The 17,277-nt window shown below is 41.0% G+C and overlaps 1 protein-coding gene across 1 annotated transcript in view; it reads right to left on the reverse strand.

Annotated features, from left to right (window-relative positions):
- The window catches only part of CPVL (carboxypeptidase vitellogenic like), a 1,090,549-nt gene that overhangs the window by 854,595 nt on the left and 218,677 nt on the right, over positions 1-17,277 (reverse strand). Inside the window, exon 7 of the mRNA XM_053714190.1 lies at positions 12,247-12,313. Within this exon, the coding sequence (XP_053570165.1) occupies positions 12,247-12,313 (67 nt within the window). The remainder of the gene's footprint in view (positions 1-12,246; positions 12,314-17,277) is intronic.

Genomic DNA, 17,277 nt, shown 5'->3' on the forward strand with positions numbered 1-17,277 from the left:
TTAGAAAATCTGCCTCCCAGTTCTCCACGCCTGGGATGTAGATCGCTGACAGGTGGCAAGAGTGAGACTCTGCCCAGCGAATTATCTTTGAGACTTCCAACATCGCTAGGGAACTCCTGGTTCCCCCTTGATGGTTGATGTAAGCCACAGTCGTGATGTTGTCCGACTGAAATCTGATGAACCTCAGTGTTGCTAACTGAGGCCAAGCTAGAAGAGCATTGAGTATTGCTCTCAACTCCAGAATATTTATTGGGAGGAGTTTCTCCTCCTGAGTCCATAATCCCTGAGCCTTCAGGGAGTTCCAGACTGCGCCCCAACCTAGAAGGCTGGCATCTGTTGTTACAATCGTCCAATCTGGCCTGCGAAAAGTCATCCCCTTGGACAGATGGACCCGAGAAAGCCACCAGAGAAGAGAATCTCTGGTCTCTTGGTCCAGATTTAGCAGAGGGGACAAATCTGAGTAATCCCCATTCCACTGACTTAGCATGCATAATTGCAGCGGTCTGAGATGCAGGCGCGCAAATGGCACTATGTCCATTGCCGCTACCATTAAGCCGATTACTTCCATGCACTGAGCCACTGACGGGCGTGGAATGGAATGAAGGACACGGCAAGCATTTAGAAGCTTTGATAACCTGGACTCCGTCAGGTAAATTTTCATCTCTACAGAATCTATAAGAGTCCCTAGAAAGGAGACTCTTGTGAGTGGTGATAGAGAACTCTTTTCCACGTTCACTTTCCACCCATGCGACCTCAGAAATGCCAGAACTATCTCTGTATGAGACTTGGCCATTTGAAAGCTTGACGCCTGTATCAGGATGTCGTCTAGATACGGAGCCACCGCTATGCCTCGCGGTCTTAGAACCGCCAGAAGTGAGCCCAGAACCTTTGTAAAGATTCTCGGGGCCGTAGCCAACCCGAAGGGAAGAGCTACAAACTGGTAATGCCTGTCTAGAAAGGCAAATCTTAGGTACCATTAATGATCTTTGTGAATCGGTATATGAAGGTAGGCATCCTTTAAGTCTACCGTGGTCATGTATTGACCCTCTTGGATCATGGGTAGGATGGTTCGAATAGTTTCCATTTTGAATGATGGAACTCTTAGGAATTTGTTTAAGATTTTTAGGTCCAAGATTGGCCTGAAGGTTCCCTCTTTCTTGGGAACCACAAACAGATTTGAGTAAAACCCTTGCCCTTGTTCCGTCCGCGGAACTGGGTGGATCACCCCCATTAATAAGAGGTCTTGCACACAGCGTAGAAATGCCTCTTTCTTTATTTGGTTTGCTGATAACCTTGAAAGATGAAATCTCCCTTGTGGAGGAGATGCTTTGAAGTCCAGAAGATATCCCTGAGATATGATCTCCAACACCCAGGGATCCTGGACATCTCTTGCCAAAGCCTGGGCGAAGAGAGATAGTCTGCCCCCCACTAGATCCGTTTCCGGATAGGGGGCCCTCTCTTCATGCTGTCTTAGGGGCAGAAGTAGGCTTTCTGGCCTGCTTGCCCTTGTTCCAGGGCTGGTTAGCTTTCCAGCCCTGTCTGTAACGAGCAACAGGTCCTTCCTGTTTTGGAGCGGAGGAAGTTGATGCTGCTCCTGCCTTGAAGTTACGAAAGGCACGAAAATTAGACTGTTTGGCCTTTGATTTGGCCCTGTCCTGAGGAAGAGTATGACCCTTACCTCCAGTAATGTCTGCAATAATTTCTTTCAAGCCGGGCCCGAATAAGGTCTGCCCTTTGAAAGGAATATTAAGCAATTTAGATTTAGAAGTCACGTCAGCTGACCAGGATTTAAGCCATAGCGCTCTGCGCGCCTGGATGGCGAATCCGGAGTTCTTAGCCGTTAGTTTGGTTAAATGTACAACGGCATCAGAAACAAATGCATTAGCTAGCTTAAGTGCTTTAAGCTTGGCCATAATCTCATCCAATGGAGCTGTGCGAATGGCCTCTTCCAGAGACTCAAACCAGAATGCCGCAGCAGCAGTGACAGGCGCAATGCATGCAAGGGGCTGTAAGATAAAACCTTGTTGAACAAACATTTTCTTAAGGTAACCTAATTTTTTATCCATCTGATCCGAAAAAGCACAACTATCCTCCACCGGGATAGTGGTACGTTTAGCTAAAGTAGAAACTGCTCCCTCCACCTTAGGGACCGTCTGCCAAAAGTCTCGTGTGGTGGCGTCTATTGGGAAAATTTTTCTAAATATCGGAGGTGGGGAAAAGGGCACACTGGGTCTATCCCACTCCTTGCTAATAATTTCTGTAAGCTTTTTAGGTATAGGAAAACGTCAGTACACACCGGTACCGCAAAATATCTATCCAACCTACATACTTTCTCTGGAATTGCAACCGTGTTACAATCATTCAGAGCCGCTAATACCTCCCCTAGCAATACGCGGAGGTTCTCAAGCTTAAATTTAAAATTAGAAATCTCCCTGGATCAGATCCGTCACCCACAGAATGAAGCTCTCCGTCCTCATGTTCTGCAAATTGTGACGCAGTATCAGACATGGCTCTCACATGATCAGCGTGCTCAGTCCTTAACCCAGAGCTATCGCGCTTGCCTCTTAATTCAGGTAATTTAGATAATACCTCTGTCATAAAAGCAGCCATGTCTTGCAAAGTGATTTGTATGGGCCTCTCTGATGTACTTGGCGCCACAATATCACGCGCCTCCTGAGCGGGAGGCGAAGGTACTGACACGTGAGGAGAGTTAGCCGGCATAACTTCCCCCTCATTGTCTGGTGATAATTTCTTTACAGATATAGATTGACTTTTATTCAAAGTGACATCAATACATTTAGTACACATATTTCTATGGGGCTCCACATTGGCCTTTAAACATAGTGAACAAACAGATTCATCTGTGTCAGACATGTTTAAACAGACTCGCAATGAGACTAGCAAGCTTGGAAAATCCTTTCAAATAAATTTACAAGCAATATAAAAAACGCTACTGCGCCTTTAAGAAGCACAAAAAAATTGTCACAGTTGAAATAAAAATGAACCAAATCAGTTATAGCAACCAAATTTTCACAGTAAATGTATTAAGTTAGCAAAGTATTGCACCCACTAGCAAATGGATGATTAACCCCTTAATACCCAAAAAACGGATAATCAATTTAACAATTAACGTTTTTATCACAGTCAAACATACTGTCACAAGTCTGCTGTGACTGATTAACTCCCTCAAAATGACTTTTGAAGACCCCTGAGCTCTCTAGAGACGTCCTGGATCAAGGAGGAAGAAGCAGGAAGACTGAAACTGAATTTTTACTGCGCAAAAAAGCTCTAAAATAGGCTCCTCCCACTCCTATTACAACAGTGGGAAACCTCAGTTAACCGTTTCTATGTAGAAATAATCAACAGCCATGTGGAAAATCATGCCCCAAAAGATTCATCACCAAAGTACCTCACAAAAAACGAATAACATGCCAGTAAACGTTTTAAACATACACTTTAAAAGTTAGGTAGTGTTATTAATAAGCCTGCTACCAGTCGCTTCTACTGCAGTTAAGGCTTATACAATACTTCAGTATTAACAGTATTTTCTTAGTCAAATTCCATTCCTTAGAAAATTACTTATTATACATACATTCATCAGCCTGATACCAGTCGCTGCTGCATTTAAGGCTGTACTTACATTACATCGGTATCAGCAGTATTTTCTTAGTCAATTCCATTCCTTAGAAAAATAATTTACTGCACATACCTTGTTTGCAGGATTCCCCACACGCTATTCCCTTTCTGAAAGTTACCCCACTCCTCAGAATGTGCGAGAACAGCCAGTGGATCTTAGTTACTTCTGCTTAGATCATAGAAAACGCAGGCAGATTCTTCTTCCAAATACTGCCTGAGAACAAACAGCACACTCCGGTGCCATTTAAAATAACAAACTTTTGATTGAAGAAATAAACTAAGAATAAAAAACACCACAGACCTCTCACAACGTCCTATCTAGTTGAGTTGCAAGAGAATGACTGGATATGACATGTGAGGGGAGGAGCTATATAGCAGCTCTGCTTGGGTGATCCTCTTGCAACTTCCTGTTGGGAAGTAGATATAATCCCATAAGTAATGGATGACCAGTGGACTGAATACACTTAACAAGAGAAAACAGAATTTATGTTTACCTGATAAATTACTTTCTCCAACGGTGTGTCCGGTCCACGGCGTCATCCTTACTTGTGGGATATTCTCTTCCCCAACAGGAAATGGCAAAGAGCCCAGCAAAGCTGGTCACATGATCCCTCCTAGGCTCCGCCTACCCCAGTCATTCGACCGACGTTAAGGAGGAATATTTGCATAGGAGAAACCATATGATACCGTGGTGACTGTAGTTAAAGAAAATAAATTATCAGACCTGATTAAAAAACCAGGGCGGGCCGTGGACCGGACACACCGTTGGAGAAAGTAATTTATCAGGTAAACATAAATTCTGTTTTCTCCAACATAGGTGTGTCCGGTCCACGGCGTCATCCTTACTTGTGGGAACCAATACCAAAGCTTTAGGACACGGATGAAGGGAGGGAGCAAATCAGGTCACCTAAATGGAAGGCACCACGGCTTGCAAAACCTTTCTCCCAAAAATAGCCTCAGAAGAAGCAAAAGTATCAAACTTGTAAAATTTGGTAAAAGTGTGCAGTGAAGACCAAGTCGCTGCCCTACATATCTGATCAACAGAAGCCTCGTTCTTGAAGGCCCATGTGGAAGGAGCTGTGATCCTTTCAGGAGGCTGCCGTCCGGCAGTCTCGTAAGCCAATCTGATGATGCTTTTAATCCAAAAAGAGAGAGAGGTAGAAGTTGCTTTTTGACCTCTCCTTTTACCAGAATAAACAACAAACAAGGAAGATGTTTGTCTAAAATCCTTTGTAGCATCTAAATAGAATTTTAGAGCGCGAACAACATCCAAATTGTGCAACAAACGTTCCTTCTTCGAAACTGGTTTCGGACACAGAGAAGGCACGACTATCTCCTGGTTAATGTTTTAGTTAGAAACAACTTTTGGAAGAAAACCAGGTTAGTACGTAAAACCACCTTATCTGCATGGAACACCAGATAAGGAGGAGAACACTGCAGAGCAGATAATTCTGAAACTCTTCTAGCAGAAGAAATTGCAACCAAAAACAAAACTTTTCCAAGATAATAACTTAATATCAACGGAATGTAAGGGTTCAAACGGAACCCCCTGAAGAACTGAAAGAACTAAGTTGAGACTCCAAGGAGGAGTCAAAGGTTTGTAAACAGGCTTGATTCTAACCAGAGCCTGAACAAAGGCTTGAACATCTGGCACAGCTGCCAGCTTTTTGTGAAGTAACACAGACAAGGCAGAAATCTGTCCCATCAAGGAACTTGCAGATAATCCTTTTTCCAATCCTTCTCGAAGGAAGGATAGACTCTTAGGAATCTTAACCTTGTCCCAAGGGAATCCTTTAGATTCACACCAACAGATATATTTTTTCCAAATTTTGTGGTAAATTTTTCTAGTTACAGGCTTTCTGGCCTGAACAAGAGTATCAATAACAGAATTTGAGAACCCTCGCTTTGATAAGATCAAGCGTTCAATCTCCAAGCAGTCAGCTGGAGTGGGACCAGATTCGGATGTTCGAACGGACCTTGAACAAGAAGGTCTCGTCTCAAAGGTAGCTTCCATGGTGGAGCCGATGACATATTCACCAGATCTGCATACCAAGTCCTGCGTGGCCACGCAGGAGCTATCAAGATCACCGACGCCCTCTCCTGATTGATCCTGGCTACCAGCCTGGGGATGAGAGGAAACGACGGGAATACATAGGCTAGTTTGAAGGTCCAAGGTGCTACTAGTGCATCTACTAGAGTCGCCTTGGGATCCCTGGATCTGGACCCGTAGCAAGGAACCTTGAAGTTCTGACGAGAGGCCATCAGATCCATGTCTGGAATGCCCCACAGTTGAGTGATTTGGGCAAAGATATCCGGATGGAGTTCCCACTCCCCCGGATGCAATGTCTGACGACTCAGAAAATCCGCTTCCCAATTTTCCTGTACAACGGCAAAGAGAATGACTGGGGTAGGCGGAGCCTAGGAGGGATCATGTGACCAGCTTTGCTGGGCTCTTTGCCATTTCCTGTTGGGGAAGAGAATATCCCACAAGTAAGGATGACGCCGTGGACCGGACACACCTATGTTGGAGAAATAAGTTTAAACTGTGTCTATAAAGAAATGGACACTGCAATGTTGTAACTTTTTTTTTCTTCCTCTGCTGTGGCCATTTATGGAGAGTTATAAATAGGTCACTAGAATATGACAGTGTTCTGTACTTCCATTTCTAAACAGGAACTGAAAAGCTAACAATTTCAAAATGGAATTACAGGAAAAGGGGAAAAAAATAAATAATGAAAGTATATTGCAGAGGTTTGTTTTTGTTTTTTTAACTATACAGTATATCATTTTATAATACCATCTCAAAGCGTTTAATATCCGTTTAAAGGGATAGTCAACACCAGAATTTTTGTTGCTTAAAAAGAAAGATAATCCCTTTATTACCCATTCCCCAGTTTTGCATAACCAACAAGGTTATAGAAATACACTTTTTACCTCTGTGATTACCTTGTATCTAAGCCTCTGCAAACTGCCCCCTTATTTCAGTTCTTTTGACAGACTTGCATTTTAGCCAATCAGTGCTATCTTCAGGGTAACTTCACGTGAATGAGATCAATGTTATCTATATGAAACATGAACTAATGCCCTCTAGTGGTCAAAATGCATTCAGATTAGAGGCAGTCTTCAAGGTCTAAGAAATTTGCATATGAACCTCTTAGGTTTAGCTTTCAACTAAGAATACCAAGAGAACAAAGCAAAATTGGTGATAAAAGTAAATTGGAAAGTTGTTTAAAATTACATGCCCTATTTAACCCTTTGAGTGCTAATGACAGCTCTGAGCCGCCACAGAGTTTCCCACTCTGGTGCTAAAGACGTCTCAGAGCCGTCACTAGCACTCGCCCACTCTGGTGCTAATGACGGCTCAGAGCCGTCACTAGCACTCGCCCACCTTGAGGGAGATCTGGGGGCTCCCACCCGCTCCTATCCTGGCGATCGTGCCTGTAGAGGGACAGGCATCGCCGGGGCTTCCCATTTTGGGTGGTGACGTCATGCGCAACTTTATTTATACTTAATGTTAAGTATAGTAGCAGGGGGCATGCTGCTTAGAAGCATGTATCTCAGGCATATAAGCAGCTACAGACACCCCCAAGACCCACCATTGGAAAGGTAATCGCATAACCTTTCCAACAGTGTAAGTCTGAAATAAAATAAAAAAAGTTTAAAAAAAAAAAAAAATGTTCAAAATATTTAAAAAAATATATCTTAGCACCCAGGTGGGAAAGTGCTTAGCACTCAAAGAGTTAAAGGGACAGTCAACACCAGAATTTTTGTTGTTTTAAAAGATAGATAATCCCTTAATTACCAATTCCCCAGCTATGCATAACCAACAGTGTTCTAATTACACACGGTTTTACCTCTGTAATTACCTTGTATCTAAGCCTCAGCAGACTGCCCCCTTATTTCAGTTCTTTTGACAGACTTGCATTTTAGGCAATCAGAGCTGTCTCCATGGTAAATTCATGTGCATGAGCTCAATGTTATCTATATGAAACACGTGAACTAATGCCCTCTAGTGGTGAAAAAGTCAAAATGCAAGAAATTAGCACATGAACCTCCTAGGTTTAGCTTTCAACTAAGAATACCAAGAGAACAAGGCAAAATTTGTGATAAAAGTAAATTGGAAAGTTGTTTAAAATTACATGCCCTATTTTGGACTTGACTGTCTCTTTAACATTTTCTTGACAGAATTACAAAAGATAATTCAACTAAGCTTACTTAAGCAACTTGCAGCAAAGTTGTTTTCCTAAATAATGAAACTGCAGATAAATTATAAAAAGGGGACAGTTCTATTGACATTTTAAACAAAATCATTTTCAGCCAAAGCAAGACCAGGCAGTATATGGTTTCACGGGCTAGAATCCAGAAAAAAGTAACAAGTCATTCAAGCGATCATATTATACAATTGTTCTGATTTCCATGCAGCAATGTTTTTATTTATTTTTTATTTTATTAACAATTTTTTATTGAAGTCATAAGCAAATACAACATATAGGGTATGCCCCAAAACATTTACAGATAAGTGTATACACAGTATAATTAGAAAGGTATGGCAGAAAAAACCATGTAGAAAAAGCATTATGTATCCATATATCTCAAGCGTTATTATAGAATTTGGGCTATCTATAGGGAGACTTCAGTTTATAATAGAATATCATAAATGCAGAATAAACAAAAATGGTCCTCTCTGCGCCATATAAAAAGTATATTAGGGTATCTATTCAGATAAGATTAGGGCCAGGGAGGAGTTGGCTCTATAGTTTTATGGGGAGGGGGAATGCAGCGGGCGAGAGCCGCTCAAAATAGAGTAGGGGGGGTGGAGGGCGGAGCCAGCCAGCATGTCGTGTTTGTAAATGCACTGGGATCTCAGACCTTTCAAGTACACTACTAATGAAGTTATCCTCCATTTACGCCATGAGTAAATTTAAGCTAGGGTATGTAAAAGTAAGGGTAGCTTCCTATAAAGGATACAAACAGGGGGAGATATTTATATATATGAAGAGCAGAGGACTGCTACATGAACCCCTCTCCTGGGGAGATGCCAGCTATAGATGATGCAGGTAAAAGGAGTAGGGATATGACCCGCAGGTAATAAATGCCGGCTGGGAAAGGGAGGAGAGGGGTCAGATGGAGGTGATAGATGAGTGGGTGTAAATGTAAAATAATACCACTAGAGGGGGATTTCCCTGTATGTACTGAGAAGGCAATGTCCTGAAAAAGCTATGTATCCCTCATATACAAGCTTATAAGAAGCTAGTGAAAACATAAAATATATAACAGTACTTAGGGTAAATTGTAGTATGTTTTGCCCTTATATAGCTATGGGGCTGTTAGGACCATACTAAATATAAAATGTATATAGAAGCAAGCTTTTTTTAATAAAAATATAAGGCTCTATCATCCAGCTAACTAACATTTGAAAATTACTTAACAAATATTGATACCCCAAATAAACCCATGGTACGACAAGAATTACACAATTCTCAGAGGCATAACGTGACCCCATAAACCATTATGGGAACAGAGAGTATTAAGTACAATAATCGTATATAATAATGAACTAGCTAAAACACATCATTATGGGCTAATAAAAGAGACTATATCAGGCGACTATAGTCTAGCTGCAGATTCGAAATATGATCCAGTGAGGATAGGGACCCTTTAGAAGATCCAGTTATCTAGTAAGTAAAAACCTAGTACGGTGGTAGTCCCTTAGAGTTATCAGAGCAATGTGTGCTGTATTATGTTAAAATCTGAAACCTGGGGTTGTAGGGATCGCTGCAATTAAGAAATACCCTAAAGCGAGTGAAACTTCGCGCTGATTGTCCCCTCATTGCTTCTGAGTCACGTAATTAGTTAGTATAACTAGCTAGCCTTTAGACTATATAAAGACACATTGTGGGAAGATGAGATGCACCGATTAATATAAGTATGTATGTACAGGTAGGACTTAAACAATACCCAGTCATTATATATAGGTTTAGTTTATGCCATGTGAACAGTTATCTTCCAAACTATAAATATACATAAATAACCTCAGCCCCAAGGCAGAACATACAGTGATGTGAGATGTCATCGCAGAAAATGCAGCATGTCTGCAGAAAGAACAGGACACATGCAGGAAATGTTAGCGCTTGAACATTCTAGTGTTGCTCCACATTAGACTATTCTCTGCAAACAGAGCTGTGCTCTGGCTGCACTGTGTAAATTTTCCTTAACACATGGCATCCAGGGCAAACTGCTGTTTGAAGTGAGCAGTCAAATATGCAGTAGCACATTGCTTGTTGACTGGCTCTGAGATTTTTTCAAACCCGCCCCTTAGCCTTTCCCAGTCTGCAAAGCTGTTTATTCTGAATGTAAGAGCACTGCATATTTTTATTACTACATTTCTATGTTAGATCAAGAGAAAAGGAAACAGATTTATTAGAAACATTTTAAAATTTCTTTTTTTTGTATGCAGCTAATTTGCAATGCAATTTTCAACTACTGCACTATATTATAAAACATTAAAAATTGCTTAATTCTTCAGTTAACCAACACATTGCAATTAAACTGGTGCCTTAGTGTAACTGTCTAATTTAAAATTGAATTTTATTTAAAAATGACCTGCAGAAAAATTTTCACTAAAAAAATCTCATCGCAGAAAGTAAAGAAAAGTTCTGCCTCTGGGAACCTCAGCATACTAACGGAACTACTGAACCAACTACAGAGGTAGAGGGATATAACTATTAATGCATAGCTATGGTTGAACCCTACATACTATTTAGTAATAAACAATAACTGGCCTGATAGACTACCAGTGCAGCTGTGGGAAACTGCATAGTGGTTAATATAGGGAGTGTTTAGGGCAGAGACCTTGAGAAGCTTTAAGATTGAGCTTATGAATTCTGGTCACCAGAGTGACAATAGGGTTAAATCTACATATAATGAAATAAAAACATCTCTACCCTACTATATTACCATGTGAGTGAAGTGAAATGAGCAGATATTAGAGGCAATATTGAAGTATACAAAATATACCTGACATACATTACCCAAAAGTAACATCTCAACCCATTCAACTAATGCAAACAATAAACAACAGAATGACATAGTACTGGTCCGGATTACAAAATTGCGCAACGATGACAAAAAACGGTTAGTCCTTTTGCAAGATCTGTAGTGTTATAGTAAACTAATGAAAACGTGGGCAAAGGAGGGAGGATATTCAGGCAAATCAGGCCATGGAGTTTAAGATAATGGGTGTTATAATCGTCTCTCAGCTATAGGAGCTATCACAATATTCAAGCTTATAAAGACCATATGGCTGAAATGGCACCCCAGGATCACCAGTACTCTCTCAGCCCACTCCTAAAGCGACAAACTGACTCACATGTAGTGAGAATCGGGGCCCCAGAGATAGCTGGAGCAGTTGGTTTATGTCCCATAGCTTGGAAAATAGATTCAGACCTTTGCGATTGCCACAGGGCATGAAATCACTCTGCTGGATCTGTTCCGGTAGTGTTGCGATGTTAGGTATAGCTGACTTTACCAGTTTAGCAGAAGTTAAAAGGCTGGTTACTGCGTTTGCAAAAGAGGCATGGTTGTTTGGTATCAGTTCCGATAAGGATGCAGCTGCAGTGAATTCTCTACTATACGTGGGTGTTTTGATTTGATATTAAGCTGAGTCTCTGTAGGAGCGCAGTAGGTGTTAATTAGCCTAATCAGGTTCAGTCTATTCTCCTTCCAAGATGTCGCCACTGCTCTGGGATCTCCTGTCTATTAGGCAACTCTGGACCCGCATCCAGAAACGAAGAGGTGGATGAAACCGAGTTCTCCTGTCGCCGGTCTTCTACTGGAGTCTTCAAGGTAGGTATACTCTCCCATGAGGGTGATATATCTGAGGAGCGCTGCTGCTGAACATCTGAGAGTGTTGGAGAGGAAATAGCTAAAATCTCATGTCTGAGATCCTGGAAGTGCGTCTCCATTTTAGATAGTAAATCTGCAAAAGCGTGTCTGATCATCTCCGATACAGCCATGAGGATTATCGGTCCGATTACAAAGCTAAGCAGGAGTCAGTTAGCCTGATAGAGTGGATCCCGGTCTTAAAAATTTTAGTGCATCACACAGTGGGGAAGATGGCCGTTCGTTTGTAGCATCTGTAATGGGCTTCCAGCTAAAGTAGAACAAATGTCCTATCTTTATATATCTTCTGGGTACCCAGCTGATTTAGGTGGTTCTGCCTGAGTTCAGCTTCAAGATGATAGTAAAATAAGTGCAACCGAGCGACCTGTTCTGTCAATTGTTATAGATAATGTACAGAGCTGAAGTGATATGCGACCGCTCGGCAGCAAGGCATGCTCCGCCCCCCTCCATGCAGCAATGTTTTAAAGAATTGTTATATATTATGAAAAAAAAAAATATTAAGAGATGTAGGTTTTATATTTCAAATGGAATTAAAAAATGATGACAAGCATTTCTAGTCTTATATTTGTTAGCACAAAATATTTTAGGAGGTGTGCACAATAGGCAGTGCTGCAGCTCAATTAAGAAAGCATATTGTATTAACAATAATAATAATAACAATAATAATAATAACAATAATAACAATAACAATAATAATAATAAACTTACCTCTCCTGTAGCATAAAATTCATTATTTTGATAATCAGGAAATATTTGGAAAAACTGTGTGAGTGCACTGGTTGATTTAAAAAAAAAAAAAAAAAAAAAAAAAAAAAAAAAGATTAAATGATGAGCAATGAAACTTATATTTATTTATTAAGTAACAATAGAAATAGGAATAATTTACTTGTTCACTTTACAGAATTATCTCACAAATGTTATTACATATAAGATGCAACAATATGATGCATTTTTAAGCTTTTACTGTGTATAACCTTTACAAAAGGTTTGCTCCATTTCTATATAATGTCCCTTTAAAAGAGATAGAAATGTTAGAAATTAAATGTGCATAGGGGCATTTCAAATTTAATTAGAAGCATTTTTGCTAATGGAAGTATATTGCAAAATTGCTTAAAATAAAAAAAAAAAAAAATTTCTTTAGCATACGCCCATATCTTGTGAGGGCCCGTGCACCAGTATTCAACCACCAAACCACCTTAGAGAGAGTCAGCAGTGGCTTAAATTACACCTACAGAAGCAATACACACTACAGCCAGCTCTCTGAGCAAGTATATGGTGAATACTGGTGCAAGAGCCTTCACAGGATATGTGCGTATGCCGCTAAATAAACAGTAACTTTTACTACAAGCAGATTTTCAAAATGGAGGTATATTGTAAAAATGTTAATATTTCAAATTGAAATGCACATTTCTATTTTGACCATTCTATCCCTTTAAGGACATGATATGATGTGTAATCATTCTGTTCATAAGAAAGGTTTTCAATCTGCTACTATAAAATCATTCCACACAAAATGAGAATTCCACAAATTATCCTACTACTACGCAAAACTCGTAATCTAGCTGAATACTAATAATAATAATTATAATAATAATAATAATAATATTTTAACAGATTCTTAATCCAAAGCAAAAGTAGAATATGTAAAACAAATTGGGAGCGGTTTATCAAGCTGAGGCGGACAGGGGTGCACATAAGCACCCCTGTCCGCCGCAGCTCGCCTCTAGCGGGCTGAATTCCCCTGGCGGAATTCAGCATTGCACACAAGCGCGTGCAATCCCGCCCAGAGGCATCACAAGAGGGTGCAGACCGCATGTGGGTGTCAAGCTCAGGGGGGGGGGGGGGGGGGGGGGGGCAGTGACACCACACCACAAAGGGAATGACAGGCAGGAACTGGCTGCGGTACTTAACGTTTGTACAATTGTGCAATGTGTGTGCATGACCGGTCATGTTTCAACTTAGTCGCACAGAACGTGACCGGAGATGGAGGGATGTGGGAGGAGCGAGAGTTACTAACAAGTCTGACCAAAGAGTGCCAGCAGCGCAGGACAAAGAGGAAAATGCGGGAACACTGGCGCAGCACTGGAAAACGCTTGCAACACTGGAGCAGCAGTCAGGCCAGCCACTAGCAAATTTGAAGACACGCTGACACAGGCACAGTCAGGATTCTAGATCAGGACAGAGCCAGGGAGTCTGGGGGCCCAGCTGGTAACTTAACCAAGTCATATGATATCATCATCATTACATATATATTGATTGATCAGCTCCTATTTGCATTTATCCAGTATGGGAGAGCACACACATATTTATGGCAATCCAAACATGTCTACATGCTTGCTGATTTGTACTCTTATAAATGTTCTGTACGCTGAGTTTGTCAATAATGTGTTTGTGCTTTCTCTGAACAAGATATTTCTGTGCTACTTGTCTCGTATATAATATCGTGGAAGATTATCTGTTGCTTGCCTACTTGTTTAGGAACAGTGGTAGTTCACAAGTCAAAATTTCTTCAAATTGTATACTACATGCAGATGTGTCAGTTGTGCCCACCCTCTTAAGATATTAGAACACATACATCTTTGCCAACAGGACTCAGAACATGCTACACTCATATATGCTCACACATATATATATATATTTTATATAGCAGATGTTATATGCCACTTTTCCACAAAACTGCCCTGCTTGCATAGTGCTAGCCAGAATGATTCTGACTTTTTGAAGAATCATTTAGTAAGTAGCCATAACAAATGGCATAATCTTTAACATAATAGTACCCCTTTATATCTAGTAAATTAATGTTACATACAATCCTTTTCTATACCTATAAACTTGTGTGATGCTGCTGCAGACAGACTGCTCATGAAGGTGCCCTTATTTTTATAGTCAACCTTTATATGTTACATTCTGCATTTCCCTTGTGGTTATCACGCATATTCATGTTCAATTATTCATTACTGCATTTAGAGAGTGTATGCAGGAATGCAGAAACAATATGCATTGCAATAATTATTGGCAATTACTGTATAATGTACAATACCGACTGTGCCTACTGTTCAAATAAATGTGACACTGTTAATACTGTTTTCACTTGCAGGTGGGCAGTATGCCAACTGTGTGCATGGCCTTGGGGTTATAACAGCTGTGCTTTCAACATACATCTTTGTATAGTTTAGTATATGAATGTATATAGGTAGAAATGTTTGGATTGCCATAAATGTGTGTGCTCTATCACTGAAGGGAATTGCTGCCTTGCTCTTCTCAGTTACAGTTAAAAAAAATTACATGGGGGACGGAGCTAGCAGCCGAAGCAGTCAGACGTGCCATAACAGAGCTCCTAACGCTTGTTCAATAATATATAAATTTATGGCACGTTTGACATTAATTCACTCCTCTATCTAGCTTCTTATATATTCCAAAACAGAAACTACTTGAATTGAGCTACCACCATATAACAATCCATGCAATAATTACATAAAGGCCTCCAGCTGACAGAGACCTCGACGCGGAGTGGGCCGCCATTACTGAAAATATCTACGCATCTCCCCACTGGATAGAGTTACGGCTTCCATACTATTGCTAACGCTTCCACTACACGATGGAAAGACAAATCCTCTTGGTGCTGCATCTATTAATGCGCTCTTTGGATTTACACCAGCAAGCGACTGTTGCGGATCTGAGAGCTGCTATGAGCTCATCTCTATCTACAGTGGTGCCAGAGGAGCCGATGGCGGTATCCAGTAAGGGGGAACTGGATCCGCCGCAATGAGATGCAGACATCCCGAGATCTAGAGAAGACCTGTCAGAAAGGCCTGATCATCACGGGAAGCCCCAGCATCGAAGTAGCAGCGCAGACAGGCGTGAGTGAGCGGAACAGCACCACACAGTCAACGGGATCAGAGCGGCACTCAGCAGAGCACCTGGAGCTATCGCAGACCGATCCGGAGCAGCTTACATTTTGAGTCTAGCAATCCCTCTTTCACTATGTTTGCCGGAGCTCTGTCCATCGATAAACCAGAGTACGGATTTGAATGGGGCGCAGTGTACTGGAGCTGGCCACACATACCTCTACTGCCCATAGGAGTAATCGACTGGCACCGGGGACTCCAGCAGGTACATAATCCATATGCCCAAACTTTGCCTGCGACACAGCTGACTTTTTCTCTTTTGCTTGAGACAAAGAGGCCAACATGGGACCCGGGGAGTAATTTGGGGGTGGGTCACTGATTTGGCTCTGCCGTTGCTGAGGAGAGAGCACGGGTTGTCGGACTATATCACCCAGAACTCTGCCGCCTACCCTGTAAAATGGATATTGGTTCGAAGAATGTTATAGAACATATTGTCACCCTAACGCTATCCTACCCTGCTCATGTAAAATTCGGAGTAGGATGGATGACATTCATTCACATAAAACTCTGGGGTTTTGTTTGCTCATCTATGACTGTTTCTAGCCTACATGATTCCCCTCCTGATGTTATACTCTACGCAATCTGAGAGTGAATGAATAATTGAGATTTTGTATATGGGGTAGTACTCTTCTTTTCCCTGTAACTATGTTAAGATACTAGGCTCCTGTTTTACCTCCTAGCTCAAAGCTCATATGAGATAGCAATGTTCCAACTTTTTAAAGAGGTTTTGTTGAACCCCTCTCTTGCTAATTGCATCATATTGTTACATTATAACGTTGTACCTTGAGTGAAAAGCACTTAGACTCTTAGCCGCAAAAACAAGGTTAGATAAAACCCTTATTATCTTTATGGAAACCATACTATAATATCTAAGACTGTACTTTTGTCTCTGAAGCTATGATACTTAAATCAACTGATATGGGGACATTAGCTATCATTTTGCAGACTAGGACTTTTTATAGAATTGACCATAGGCATATTACATATGCTTACCCACTAGTTGTTCCCTACTCTAGAGGTAACTACATCAATTTATACATCTACTCCTTGTCCTATTTAAACTAGCACAGTGAGGCTATTAACCTACACTCTAGAGCAAGTATGGCATGCTCTTTACTTAGAGTTTATGATGCCTGCAAGATTTCAGTTGTACTTCTTTTCTGAAGGCATATATAGTTACATTAAGCAGTACCTCCACCGCCTGCTTTAGCACAAAGTATCTCCCTTATACCCAAAAGACCTGTAGTTCCAGAGGTCCCGCTAGATAATCTAACTGGGTCCACCCTCCCTCCCCTCCCACTCCCTTCCCCTACCTCCCCAATCCCTTTCCTTACCCTTGCCCCCCCTTCCCCTCCCTCATCCCATACCCCTCTATCACTTTCTTAACTCGAGCGGCTCTTGCCCGCTGTATTTCTTTCTTTTCTTTTCCCCAACAAAATAACAACCGCTAGCTTCCCATTATGCCCTAATTTATCTTAAATAGACAAACTATATGAAGATGGGGGTAGCGACTCAGAGATCAATTTCACTTCTAATAAAAATTAAAAAAAAAAAAAAAAAAAAAAAAAGGAGGCACCACGACAGTATGTTCAGTCACTAACATTTATCATACAACTGTCCCTAAGTCCACCAAATTTAAACTCCACAAGTGATGTAGCGGAGGCTTTGGGTATTTTATTGTGGCCTCTACCAGATCCTACTTTTCTATGGCTGATATTATTATGTGGTTTAGTTAAAGCCTTCTCTGATATCTATAGCGATTACTGTACCATGATTGTAGATACCACAAACCTAATAGTGATATTAATGCCTAGAGGATTGGACTAAACTT

Source organism: Bombina bombina, chromosome 5, assembly GCF_027579735.1.
Source record: "Bombina bombina isolate aBomBom1 chromosome 5, aBomBom1.pri, whole genome shotgun sequence".
Lineage (NCBI taxonomy): Eukaryota > Metazoa > Chordata > Amphibia > Anura > Bombinatoridae > Bombina > Bombina bombina.